Source organism: Chiroxiphia lanceolata, chromosome 9, assembly GCF_009829145.1.
Source record: "Chiroxiphia lanceolata isolate bChiLan1 chromosome 9, bChiLan1.pri, whole genome shotgun sequence".
Taxonomy (NCBI): domain Eukaryota; kingdom Metazoa; phylum Chordata; class Aves; order Passeriformes; family Pipridae; genus Chiroxiphia; species Chiroxiphia lanceolata.
Window position 1 is genome coordinate 6,933,917 of NC_045645.1, and position 14,817 is coordinate 6,948,733.

General features: G+C 41.1%; 1 protein-coding gene across 1 annotated transcript in view; it reads right to left on the reverse strand.

Moving 5' to 3' along the window:
- LOC116790940 (BEN domain-containing protein 5-like) overlaps positions 1-14,817 on the reverse strand; it is a 910,541-nt gene that overhangs the window by 181,459 nt on the left and 714,265 nt on the right. Inside the window, exon 8 of the mRNA XM_032696479.1 lies at positions 12,532-12,646. Coding sequence (XP_032552370.1) covers positions 12,532-12,646 — 115 coding nt within the window. The remainder of the gene's footprint in view (positions 1-12,531; positions 12,647-14,817) is intronic.

Consider the following 14,817-nt stretch of genomic DNA (forward strand, 5'->3'; position numbering starts at 1 on the left):
TCTGCAGTTTTGTGCAAGGAGTAAAGAATAGGAGAACAGAACATCTAAAGGTAATCTGTTCTGAAGAAACCTACCTTTTGGGTCAACCATCCTCAGCAAATGCATTTTGTCACTGAAAGCTCCTTCCCTGGGCTCACCAAATTTAGAGTAGTCCTACTCTCAGTTGATATACGAAGGTTATTCAGCCCGATTGTATAGTTTGCTATTGTGTTCCCTGCCACCAACCAGAGAGGAAAAAAAAACCATAAAAAGGAAAAAAAACTACCACTATTCATCCTATTATATTTAGTGCTCTGTCTTCCCCTGCTATAACAGCTTGCTTGATTGCCTTGTCCTCCTGCTGTGCCATACTCTTTTAGCTCTGAAAGCACTCTGGGAAAGTGAGGATCATTTATGATATACTTGTACAGCACCTAGCAGAACAGGACTGGGGCTTCTGGTCAGCACTGCAGTGTCAATGCACTACTGATCATCTGAACATTCAGGCTTCCTTGCTGATCTATTTCAATTCAAATTAATATACAAAAATTATTATTAATAATACAGAATGTGACCAGCCTGAGAGGCTTTGCCTATTTCTGTGACATCCTTTTTTCGGTTCTTGAGAGCCTCAAAGATACAGCCTTAGTGTAAGCCCTTTTGGGATGCACCTCACCCCTTGCTTTGCAGAGTATCATATCACAGCTCAGCCTACTCAGTGAGTAAAGACTGGTCTTGTAAAGAAGAAAACACCATTCTCTCACCCGGCTGTTACTTGGAAAATCAAATGCAAGGCCCCTGCCTCCCTTTCTTCCCCTGGGCACGGTGGAGAGGCACCAAAGAGGGGTCAGACTTTTCCAAGATCCAGCAGAGCTGGCAGACTCCCAGGATAAATGCTGCATTAGTCTCAGGGCATTGGAAAGCTCCAGTCCTTTTGCAAGCATTTGGCTGTCTGAATAGCAGTGATAAAAGGGAGGGGGCAGCCAAACCCACTCCACACCCACAACCATCACAACAGCATTCCAGTGTTATTAGAAATCCAGCTGTTCTCTGCAAACTGGCAGGATTTACTGCTCATATTTTGGTTAAAGAGACAGATGAAGTTCCCCTTCCCCATCCATTATCATTGTATAATCTATACAATACATCAGCCCAATGGCCATGGCAGTAAAGAAAGGGGAGAGGCAGCATTAGTATTCAGAGCACACGCACCACACAAGGCAGCAGGTTTATGATCTGCGCAACCTGAAATAAGCACTTCTCTTCCCTGGGGAGCCGGGTTAACACCGAGGAGCTGTGTGTTAAGTCACAAATACTTCTACTAATATACATCCTTTCCTGTTTAGGAGGGGACGAGGAGGCAGCATACCTGTCCCACTCACACTGGCACAGATGGCTAATGTTTTTGTGGCTTGAAGTGTCACATCCCTTTTCTGATCCCAACTCCTCCATGTTGGCAGAGCACTCTTCCTCCAGCTCTTTGACACCAACCAGGCAAAGCCATCAGCTGTCAATCAGCTGTCACATCTACCTCCTCCCAGCCTATCCTGACATCCCCCCTCTGCCTGGCACCAGGGGCAGCAGAGAAGTAATCTGCTATGAAATTAATTGCCCCCTCTGCCATGTCAGCACAGCTATGATGGCTTCTGTGTTTATAGGGAGCGGAGAAGAAAGGGTTTTGTGGGCATTTTTTCACCATGTATACATAATGGGGTACAACAGTTGCATGGAAACAGCTTGTTTTCAGCTTCTGACACCATAAAGTACCTGTTTTCCTGAATGGACATGCCAAGTCACCCGGTTTGTTACCAAGTAGTGTAAACAATCATTTGCTGCTCTTGGCAAATAATAATCCTAAGAAAGAGATCATATAGGCATGGTTACATTTGAACACACCAAAAACCATCCAAGAAATCTACCATTGTCTTTCACTTCCAAGATTCCCAGAATAATTGCACAACAGCCACCTACATTTATGCTCTGCCTTCAAAATTGCTTTATGTCCATCTACACCCAAGCTGCAATGAAAAAGGAATCCCTCCTGTCTTAGTTCCACTTTTCTGGCTGCACAGGGACCCAAGTGAAAACTGTTTTGTCAGGTTGATTTTCTGCAGGAATTTCCTTTTCTAGCTCACAGCACTGCCACACAAGCACCAGTCCTGGCAAAAAGGAGGATGCAGAGGATGTGGCAGGGATGCACAGCCAGGAGGGAAAAACAGAACTTAACTGCCCCTTTGGGTACCAGCACACATCTTCCTTAGCTTAAAGCAGCTGTGAAACAGCAGTCCCCAATCTCTCCCTGCTTCAGCAGAAAAGGGTTGTGTACTAGTAGCTAAATAAAGTTTCCTTTACAACCACAACCTAAATTTTCAAATGAGCACCAGCACTAGTTTTCAAGAGCTCAACACCTTGCAAGCTCCTGAAACTCCACACTTAACCATGTTTCCTTTGGGAGCCTTCCCCTACGAGAATTAAGCCAAGAAAAAAAGTTTCTTCTCCAAACACAGAAACATCAGAACTCTGAACCAGTTAGAGATACTTCACAAGGTTCTTCCAAGTCACAAAGAGATTACAGTACCTGGGAGTTAAAGTGCTGTCCAAGACAAGTGAGTGGGAACTTTGGGCAGGTGTCTGCCTTTACACCGCTCAGAAGTGAGCGGTGACACACATCCTCAAATTATTTAGTCTTGTTTCATTAATACAATATTGGTTTAGATAATGAATGCTTATTATTTAGATTTGTCTCAGGATTGTTTTGACGTTACACAACACTGCCCTTAGGACCAATATTATAAATTAAACAGCAAGCTGCCATCACTTTAAGTGCTGTAATTTCAAAAATAAAAAAATAAAAGAACAGCTGTCACCCAGGAAAAGAAAACAACGAAAATGGAACCTAAACAAACATTCCCTTAGGCTGCTATTGTTTTCCTGATAACTTGGATGGTATTTCCCCTTCCCCACTCACATAGCAGCAGTTGGAACAGGAAGACTGGTCTTTTCTATTGACAGGTGATAAATCTTTTCCTGGTGAACTGAAGGTGAGTACTGAACCCCTCACTTGTATAATATGATAAAACTTGACTACAAGGAAAGAGGCTCCTGCAGACATCTTGGGAGTGATCACTAGTTGCTGGTGATCTCATGTAAATGGGTTGTGTTAAGGAGGGAAAATTAAACAAGGGCAAAGGCAGAAGGGGAAGAAAATCCACAGAGAATCAACTCATGCTCCTGAGGCACAGCCTTCACTGCAAGTGCCACTTCTGAGCACTTCCCTGAACTGGACCTTCAGCAAAGCAACAGTACCACTAATTTCATTTGGGTGAAGGGACACAAAGCCTTGGGAATTGGAATGGGAGTTGTCCCCACTGCTGACAACTACACGAACACTTTCCTTACCACAGACCACCTCTTCTTGGGATAAGCAGCCAATGGACATCCCTCCTGCCCGTTGACACTGCACTGCCACCTCCCCTCTTTCAAGGCATTTTGGCACAGCATCTTGATGGCAACTGCTGGGGTGGGAGGATGGCTTTAGTGCACTTGCAGCTTGGGGCAACCCATGTTAGAAGCCAACAATATGTGCCGTGTAAGGAGGCAGCTGCCTTCAGGCCACCAATAAAAAAAGCCAGATGCAGGCATGCCTTGCACCTGTCACTGGAAAGAGCTCAGTTAACAGTACCAGCAGATGGCACTTGAGAATACATAGCATATTTCTTGGGTTGTGTCACCCCCATAACTTCCCGTGTCTGGCAAACAGCCTTTTGGGAACAGCCCTCCAGTCTTTTGTATCAGCTCTTAAATGCCATGGATTGTGTCCTGGCAACTACTGCTGGAGAAGTAGAGCTCGGCTTGTTATGTCATTAGACAGAGACCAGCTCAGCTCAGTTTCTCACTTGCAAGACTAACAACAAAGCCCTGTTTTGATTGCATGGGTGTATTTAAAGATGTCTTTTTTTTCTGAACAATACTGCTTGGTACCTACATAGTGCCTCAAAGCCCAGGAATGCAACACAGGTTTTGTACGCACGCTGATAAATGTCGCTCCACAGTTAATTTTAGTTATCTGAACCTAATTATTGCTAAATTGCAGATGCATAAACCAAAACAAAGATCTAGAGCACGTTGGCTGAAGTATACTAAGCCATTTGCAGAATTGAAATAATAATAATAAAAACACGAGACACAAAAACAAAGTAAACAAACAAAACAATTCACTGGAGAATTTGGTCCTTTGTTTGCTGCTATGAACAAGAACTCAAATCACCAGAGATACAAGTCAGACTTACAGAAGAAATTAAAAAGAGAAGAAAGTCCAGTATGTTTAGTTACTTAACTGAAAGTAAAGCTAAAACACCCAGATGAGATTATTCAGACCTGAGATCAGCTATTTAGGAGGGGAGGAAAGGAAACAAATATGTCAACCAAACTGACATTATGACCCCTGTTAATTACAAGAACATTCCAGGAGATAAAAGAATGCAAAAAAATAAAGTCAGTGAAGGTCAAGAATAGGCTCCTACAGCAACTCAGAGACATAAATGGCACTTAGGTACAAAACTTTGAGTGACTTGGCTGGGATTAATGAGTTGGGTGCTTATTCTCTGCATACGGCTCAAAGGTAAAAATCACAAATGGTGTTATTTAAATGGAAAATAAATAGCCCTGTCTCTTTAAGGATATCTTATCTCATTCTCAGTGGAATAGTGGCAGCCATAAAAAAAGCTATGATTTCAGTATTTCTTGTTATGACTTCTTTCCCCGCTCGTCTAAAAATAAAAGGCTACTCTGTAGTTCCAGATCAATCTAACTAAAAGAGAAGAATTCACTTACAAAAACAAAATAGCAGCTCTGACACTAGTTATGTATTCATCACATGTGAAAATGGCCCCATAATGCTGCCTTCAAACCTTTCCAACAAGTTGTATTAAATTAGGTTGGGTTCGGATTTTTTTTATTCCTTGCACCAAAAGCAAAATAAATACAGCTTTATTCAATGCCACTAAAAGGTTCAGATTCAACTGGAACCCCAAGGCATGTGGCTTTGTTGTTAAAGCACATATACTGACTCTATTGATTGGTGCAGTCCTCTGTGCAAGAGAATTTGTCACATCAATAGCAACTGAAAAATACTCAGGAGCTGTAATATGGTTTAAATGAGCAGTTACCACATCAATATAAAGAGCATTTTCAGTGGCAGTAGATAGGAACCCTTTTGCAAACCTAGTATTTGTTTTAAGATAAAGGATGACAACTTTTTTACAAGGAAGATTTTTTTAAGTAATGGTGAGCAAAGCAGCAACCTCTGTAACTCTCTGGTGATGACAGCACTCTCTGGGCAATAAAAGCCACAATGACCAGAAAACTTCCAGGTAGGAAAGGAATGACAATGCTCTGAGCCAGATGGATGTAAGGGCTGGAGAAAAACTCTGCTGCTCCCTTGCCTCCCTGGTCTTTTTCACAGCTGCTGCCCAGAGCACACCTGTGCCACAACTGGAGATCCACCCCAGACTTTGCTTCCCAGAGCCCCAACGTGGCACAACACAAGAGCTGGGAGATTCAAACCAGACACAAACACACACCAGACGTGAAAGACAGAAGAGAAGATTCCTGACCTGTCCTCAGTGCCAGACAAGAGCTGGGGGAGGATAAATCTTCTGCCATGCCTCTGCCTCCAGCCTCCTGGGAGAAGGCAATACACAGAAATGGCCTTTCCGTCACTGTAGCAGGTCTCTGTTTGTTTTCTCCCCTTTATCAGGGTGGTTGATCCTGGCCACAACCATGTTTTTAATCCAAGAGGATGTCAAAAGACACTGAAGCATTAGAAAGCCACCCTGGATTTCCAATTCCAACAAAAATTGGAAAGGGAGCAGAAGAGCTCAGCTGCCACCACTTTACCAGGGGGCAGGTAACGCCTTCAGCACCTGCAGCCTGCCAGTCCTGCAATCCCGGGAATCTCAAGCCCTCAGCTGATATTAAATGTGATCGAGGCAGGCACAGAGAGACTCACTGGCCTCAATAACATGTAATCTAAGATAAAAGGTCAAACAAGGTGCAAGAAGGGTCACACAGGAGAAGTCCATGAAGGTAACAGCAGGCTGGAGTGGATGATGCTTCCTGCACCACTGCTGCATTAGTGGATACTGGGCTTGTGAGGCCTGACACAGCACAGGTGGTCTCAGAGACCCACCCCCTCCCCAAGGTGTGTCACCTCTGCTTTGGTCACAACTGAATTGGGGAAAAGAATAAATAAATAGGAAATTCACAGCAAGGAACAAGTCTCCATTTCACGGGCTTGAAAAATGCCTGTTTTTCAATAATGAGAAATAGTTCTATATTTTCAGGGGATGGAACATACTTTTCCCTGACTTGGTGTATTTATAGAGTACAATTCTCTCTCAATCACATCCCTCCTTCCCTTGGGTTCCTGTACAACGGACATTTTTGTCATTCAGGCAAAAATCCCTCTAAAGGAAGACGAGAAGCGGCATGTGCTGCAAGTTTTGAATGAGATGAGAAATTTCACACTATCCTGATATCTTCTGGGTAACTGCTTATTTTATGATGACTAATAGGCAATTACTATGGTAATACCGCAATACAACATGTGTGAGGTTTGGAAATGAGAAATTATAGGTAACTACTTTGGACTCATTTCTATGGTAACAAAAAGTAATTGTCATTAAATACCAGTTATGCTGCGGCTGTACCTGGTAATTATAGATTTTTTATGCCCAGTAACATAAATAAAACCAATAAATTTATTCAAAAGGTCCGTGATTGTTTACTTATATGTTGTTATATAGAATACACAATGACAAACACCTAATTAGGAAAAATAAACTCCATTGAGAGGTTCATCTTGTCATCTGAGATGGATACTCTGTTTTTCAATTCAAGACAACGCATGAATTTCACATGTATTAAATGAAGCTAAGAAAAAACACCTTCCCCTCCAGAAAAATAGGTGAAAAATAACAAAGAGGCTTTATGCAAATGATAGTATACACACGAATAGCCGTGTCTCACAACTGAACAAGTGACAGTAAGAACCACATAACATACCCAGTCACTGTGAATGTACACACACACACATATATATGTGTGTAGGTATAGGTGTATCCCCCTAGGTGATATTATCAAAGATCAAAATCAAAACTCCTCATTGTTACAACATATAGCTCTGATTTATAGTTAAAACAATTTGGATAGAGTCCACATGTGCATTTACTGTTAAAAAACCCTCATAAATTACGAGTGTACACAAATATTGAGCTTTTGACTGTTTCTAGAGTCACAGAAATAAAGTCCACAAAAACCTATTAAGGATAAATTGAAGTGTTTCACCAGGTCCAAAGCCTAGTTTTCTGTTTGTATTTCAAGTCTTTCAAAACAAATGTTTAGAAAAAGACAGTTTTTAAATAAATCGTGCCATTAACAACCAGAAACAAAAGAAGATTGTCCTTTATAAAATGCTGGTATGAATAATTCAAAACGTTTTCCAAGCCTTCCCAGAGAATTTTTCTCACTTGAAACAATTTGCTAAATTCAACTCCTTTCCACAAACTATTTCAGTCCTTACAAAACTAGGTTTCTGGGGCAAAAATATACCAAAACATTTAATCCCAACACAGCTTTCATAAGGATACTGACACTGCTTATGTTGAATTTGGTTTTCCAGCCTGGGTAGGGCTGGCCTCCTTTCTGTCCAACAAATTACTCTGTTAACCCCTCACACCAGCGAGCAGTAAAGATTGTGTTGAGTTCAGAAATATTGTCCCTGACAGTGAAATGAGAAAGGATTAGAATCAGCGCGTGCCCTCTTCTCCCCATTCACACAAATTCTTGCAGTCCCTACAATCAAGCAAGGAGGATACAGTAATGATGACAGTTCAGAACATTTCAGCCAATTCATGGCTTTAATTTACCAAAGGCTGATACTGTCACAGTTATCCAAGTGAAGGCAACACAGAAACAGCAAAGAACGGGAAGACTTACTGGGTCGTGCGACTAAGCCTTTAGAGAATGGTCAGGATATTTCAACTGCCTTGACATGGCATTTCTGGGATACCTCAGTGAAGAGCTGCCCAGACTAAGCAACACATCCCTTTTGGTGCCAGTATAGGATTTCGTCTCTGAAAGGTGAGGCTGACAAATTGGAACTAATCTAAGGCAGTGTGGTACAGTCATCTCGCCTGCAGGGACACATTTCAGCATTCAGCTGCAGAATGCCAGCTTAAGAACAAGCTCTCGATAAAGGAAAGTTCAGGCCAAGCCTGGGGATGCACGACTTTTAAACCAAGAACACTTTTTTTTTTTCCCCTTAGTCTATCCCCACCTCCCTGGGGATGGCAATAGGTTCAGAAGATGATAATGTTATACTGCAAACAGAGGGAGAAAAGTCGAGAAATCTCTCTTCCCTGAACTAGTTTTCCTTTATTTCCTAACGCTGTTTCACAGTTTAATCTATCAGAGAGGGTGAGATTAGTGTTATGGAGAAACACACAAATGTTTTTTATTTTTGGGCCATGTTCTTTCAAACTAAAGCTAAAGATCAAGTCATGCAATCCCAGAAAAAGGGGTCTTTCAATTTAGATGAGAGCTGAGGACAATGCCAGCTAGAATAGAGGGCAAATTATGCTGAAGACTCATTATTTTAGCTGGGTCAACTGATAGCATCTTCCTGAGCAATTTAATTAACAAGCTCATGTGGCATAACATTTTTTTACACACTGTAATTCTAAAGCCAGTTACACTTAGAAGTGCAGTAATACCAAGCTTTAAAGATACCAAGAAAAGGATGAAGTCTGTCTTCCTGTTTTGTGAAAAACTACATCCTTGGCCACAGTGTGGCAGGTACCTGTCATTATGTTAGGAGTTGGGGATATTCACGTGGCAAGAAAAGGACTATGGAGGGGTTTTTTTTTCCACTGAAGAGAGAGTTCAGTGTAGTAGTGATCCTCACAAAAGAGTATGATGCCAGCAAAACAGCAAACAGGTAGCACTGCAAGCAGGTGCAATCCCAGTTAGCCATTCTATACTTTGGCTTGCAGGTGAATTTGCACTCTGAGAACTCCACTTCTCTGCACCTTATCCCTACAACACTCCTACCCAGCCCGCTCTGATCTACTGTAGTGTGGTTTGCTCATGATTTTTCACTTTTCACTTCTTCTCAGAAAGAAACAGATGAAAACAAATATTACATATTTTGGTTTCTAAACAGTCAGTCAGAAATTTCATTGGAAATCAAGTCAAGTACAGGTAATTTCACCAACTCCCTTGGTTTATGCACTTAAGTTATTAAGAGATAGAACCATACTAGTTCGCTTTCTATTAAATAAAAAACTTATGTCCTAAGATTACAATCAAATTACAACTTTTTCCCATTTATCAAAAAAAACCCCAAAACACCAACTTTTTTTCAAATTGTGTATAGACCTGCCAGACATTCTAAAGTAGAAGCTTAATCACCCTTGTGCGTCCCACAGGGCACTTTGTCTTTTCATTCCTAACTCTATGGGTCCACAAATTCTTAAACTCTTCCATAAACTTGAATAAATCAGTAAAGTTTAGCACCCTATTTCCATGTATCCTAATAAACTGAGCACTGACATTCATTTCCATGACCATTTCTTTTAGAGTCACCTGACTGTACACGTGACATATAAACAATTTTCCTCACAGATGTGCCTGTGCTGTGAGCACTTGTGCTTTATAGCTGCAATATTAAACTCACTTGTTGCTGGTTATGAACATTTCACCACATGAAAGTCCCTCTAGAGTCACAACCCATTTGGTCTGTTCTCTTGAGAATGAGCAAGAGTTTATAGAAAACAGGCAGTTCTTGGCAGCATTGTTGCAGATTTGGCTTAAACTCCTAAACCTCAGTTCACAGATTTTGGAGGAGAGCACAGGACCCACATTCTCGGTCGAAGTCCTGCATCCCCAAAAGTGACAATGAAGTAAATCTCATCAGCCAACTGTCACCATATCATAGTGGGTAAATGAGTGGTTAGTTCCAGTTTTGATCTCAGGAGAACTGGTACATCCCATCCCTTCCATGAGAATCGCTGACACACTCAGACTTTTAATGGTGCCCACTGTGCCTGGGATTTCAGAGGACAGTGAAGTGCATCCGACAGTGTGCTTTGCCAATTGTGCAAAGCTGTGTACTGGTGGGGTGAAAAAAAAAAACCCCGTCTCTCACACTGGCAGGAGATCAATTTACAAACTCAAGCATGAGGTTTAATTACCCATTTCATTATCTTAGCTTGCATAGCTCTGAATGTGAACCTTCAATGAACCAAAGAAATAGTCACCAGCTGCTGCTTTGAGAAAGAGGGAGATAACAGGAAGGAGAAGTTCAAATGCCTAGAGCTGCTCTTGCTGCATATGGCACCCCTGTTTGCAAAAGCAGGGGATTGTCCCCAGCCAATAGATCTGTGTTAGACCACACTACGTGGAAGACTTCTGAAAGTCCTATTTATGTGCTAATCTGAACAAAGACCAAAAGAGATGAAACAGGGTTATCTAGCCAATCACTGAAAAGCCTCAGAGTTAAATTTTCAAATACAAGCAAGTGATCCTTAGAGATTTTTTTAGAAATTCATCCACTAAATTCAAGTAAATAAATTGTGATGTGCTTGTGGATTTTGTATGAGGAGGAAATAAAGTGTTTGCTGTAAATTATTCACTCAGCAGTAGTTAACTGCAATGCTGGCACATTACTAGGCTTTTTAATATTCTTCTCAAGATAATAGGTAACATTTTGCTTATTACCCTAATTTTTAAGTTATTAGTTACATTGGGCCATTTGTAAATACAGTGAAGAATTGCAAGAAAATCAAATGTTTTTCCAACTACCTCATTAAAAGTCTCTTTAGTTCAGGAGGGTTGAAAATCCTGCATATCATGAAAAGTTAAACCAATAGTATACCATCAGGCTCAGCAATTCCAAATTAATTCACATGCCCTTTCATAGTACCTGGGTTCCCCAAAGGCTTTTCAAGTTATAAGCCATATGCATGTCTGTAAAGCTGCATGCCTCTCAAAAACTGTAGGGAAAAACCTACAGGGCAAGTGAATTTATGGGAAAAAACAAAAACTGCTTAATTGCAACTGGAATTGCTTATGTGCAAGGCACCTGGAACAGAAGAAAATGATGTAGTATCAGAGTCTAGAGGCAATTTAGGGCTTTATTCCTGTGTGGTGACACATTCTGACAAATTCCCACTGCTGGCAGACTCCACTACTGCAATATCACTATCTGATTTTGGATTTGCCAAGAGCTGAGTGAGTATCACTGCAGCTGGAAGGAGATAATGGGTTCTCAGAAGTTTCACTTAAAACATATATAACCACTGTTGAAATCACCCATGCAACTCCCCACTACTTGAGTTTAGTAATTAGTACAGCACAGGAGGGATAAGGAGCACATATCATAGAATCATGAAGGTTGGAAAAGACCTCTGAAACCATCGAATACAACCATTAACGCAGCACTGCCAAACCATGTCCCTTAAGCATCACATCCACGCAGTTTTTTGAATACTTGCAGAGACGGTGATTCCACCATTGCCCTGGGCAGCCTGTTCTAGTGCCTGACCACTCTTTCAGGAAAGAATTTTTTCCTAATATCCAATCTAAACCTCCTCCGGCACAACATGAGGCTATTTCCTCAACAAAGAACTGCCAGCAGCCCTGTTTTCTGCACCTTCTACCTTCTTCCTCAGTGGTCTCCTCACCCTTACAATAACCCAGTCTTATTCTGCTTAGCAATGCAATATCTAATTAGATCAAAGCTCAAGGTAGCCTGGCTACAGAGTGAATTGTGCTATTTAGTCTTGCGCTGTAAGCAAAACCGCATGCAGTATATTACATTTCTCAGGGGCTTCTCCAGAGAACTGTGTGGTACATGTAATTGCCCCCACAAACAAATCATCAACTAATCAACTGCTTTTCATTATCACCTCCAGCAGCACATTTATTTTGTAAATAAATGCATTAAGAGCAAACAATTTTAGGGAAAACAAAAGATTATCTGAATACGATCTCAACAGAGAAAGTAGTAAAGTAGTAATTCAAATACTAAAATGAAGCAAAATTAGCATAGGGTGGAATGATTATTCCATTCCGTGTATCCCTGGTACAATAACAGAGTGAAATCCGTGACTTTAATGGATGATCTGGGTAGTTTAAGGGAACTGTGATTGACTGACACATTTACATAGAGGCTGATGAGCAGCATAATGAATGCATTTGTAAAACACAGCTAAGGTCTAACTCTAAGCTGACATTAGCTCCCACACTTAGAGGAGGCTTGCAGAGCAGATACCCTGCTATCTTGAAGAGTTGCTCTCTAGCTCTTGGAGCAAACAAATTTGCTATTGTGAGCCCCCTTCCTCAACAGGAACTCCAGGAAGTGTATGGACACATGAGACTCTCCAGTTGAAGAGGAATTAATTGAAACAAGCCACATTAGAGTCTGTGACAAAGCCACACAAGGTGTATAAGGCAGCTATAAAACACAGAGATTCATATCTCACACCATACCTGTAATTTCCTAGGTAAACTCCATCAGGATTGAGCATGGGTGCAATCTTGAAGACCAGGTGGTCTCTCAGTACTTTTGCAATAGGATGGTGGCTCACAAGGAAATCAATTATACCTGGGGAAAAAAAAAAAATGAAGAAAGAGTTTGAAAAGGGGGAGTTGTGACATCAATGATTTCCAGATATCTATCTGAAATTTCACATATAAAGATTAGAATGATCATTTCTCTTGGTTTCTGGCACTGCTCCTGCTTCCAACAGAACAAACCACTTGCAGTCATGTAGCACCTGCCACCTCCTTAAAACTCCAAGAACTTTGAGGAGAAATACCTTAGTCTATCCTCATAATCCAAGTACACTATGGCTGCATTATCAGACAGTCAAGTTACCATAGAGGGAGAAGTTACTGCTCATCGGCTGAGCCTTGATAACAAAACATTTCTCCTCCTAAGTGGTAAAATGAAGATACCTTATATACCCAGCCTGCATACATGAGCTCATACTGCAGCTCAGCTCATGAGTGGCCACTTGTTGAGCTGAGGCACCTCAAATTCATTTGAGCATATGCCCAGACCTACCCTTGACATATGAACACAGGTTTCAGATCATCTGCATGTATAAAGAGATATAAAATGCCTCACAAAAACTGGGATAGTTACATAACCTCTGCACTAGGCACAGATATACTGTGGGATTGGTAGACTGGAATTTATAAGGTCATATTCTTCACTTATTTTACACTCAGGAAAGCCTGGAGTAACTCCACCTTGGAACAAAGGCAAGTGACAGGGGAAGCAGATCCTAAATGCCCTTCCTTTGGGCACATCACAGCACCAGAGCCTGCAGGAGCTCCTGCCTCTTGGCCTTGTGCTCAGGGAGTGACTAAACATTGCCTCGCCCCAAGGCTGGTGCTGGGGCAGGAAACAGGAATCTGGCAGTTAAATTCATTGCTTATTCCTCCACCGAGTTGGTACTGACAGAAATAGCTTCCAGGGAATTAATGTAGAGATAAATTGAGTTCCTGTGTAATCTCAGGACACCCACAGATAGGTCATGACAATTTGCTATTTATTGTAAGGTCCATCCTGTGAAGCAGGAACCATTTACTGAATTTCCCCAGAATAAATCAATCACTACGGTCTAGTAACAGGATAAAATTAAGCAGAGAAAAATTAAGGCTGCTCATCAGTAAAATTTCACTAATGGCGAGCTCTATTAGACTGTGGAATTGTCTCTCCAGGGTAAGAGTGGAATCCCATCATCAGAAGCATTTAAGGCTGGACAGGGTAAAGCCTTAGGGAATAGATATAACAAGTGACAATTCAGCATAGAAGAGATGGCATGGGCTAACTAGCTGACTTCAGAAAGGCTGACTTTAGACCTGATTTTTTTGTGATTCAATCAAAACATTTAAAAATAAAAATAAACCCCAGGTAGCATGCCAGATTAAATGCACTTGTTTATACTTGGTTGGAACATACATTAAAGAAAGACAGGACCAAAATCTCACATCTTGTACAACTCCTTCATTGAGCTTATTTCCTAAGGCCCACTTTGTGTTTCAAATACTAACAAATCTGAACCTATGCTGCTGTTTGGATGAATTCTAATTTGGTGAGGCAAATGGAGAAAAATGAGGCTTCTGAAACGTTTGAGATGATCAAGGTATAATTGACTCTAAACTTCAGCAATTTTTTCATCTATTAGTCACTACTCGTGAAGAAAGGAAAGTCCCTTTCTGCAACCAAGTCTTTTACTTGGGAAGAAACTAAACCTGAATTTTGGAGGCAAATTAGCATATACATAATTACATTGCTCAGGAAATGTTTCTGCAATTACCTCCTCCCAATGAAGGAAACTGAACATCGATCTGCTTTTTGGCCGGTGTTGTGACTTTTGTTCATTATACAACAGCAAGAACATGAAGAAACGACAGGGACACAGTTGGATCCTGAATAACCAGATTTCCTAAGTGTATGCAAACATGAAAAGCTTAGCTATGTTAAACTGCTGCTCTAACTGTTTTCTGGCAGTGTCTGAAACGTAATCCACAGTATGTACACCTGGAAAGCTCCAAAGTACTTAAAGGAAAATAGCCCCACACTTAGTCCATGATTTCTCAAGATGCTATGCTGGTTTTAGTTTTAAAGAGCTTGCAACTAGACTCAACTATAGTCAAAGATCACATCAATTTAGGTTTTCTGAAACGCTTGGAAGAGTTAACCGTTCAGCAATCATTATGTCCAGAAAAAACTTTATCCTAGGTTAGGTATGACTTTTCAAGGCA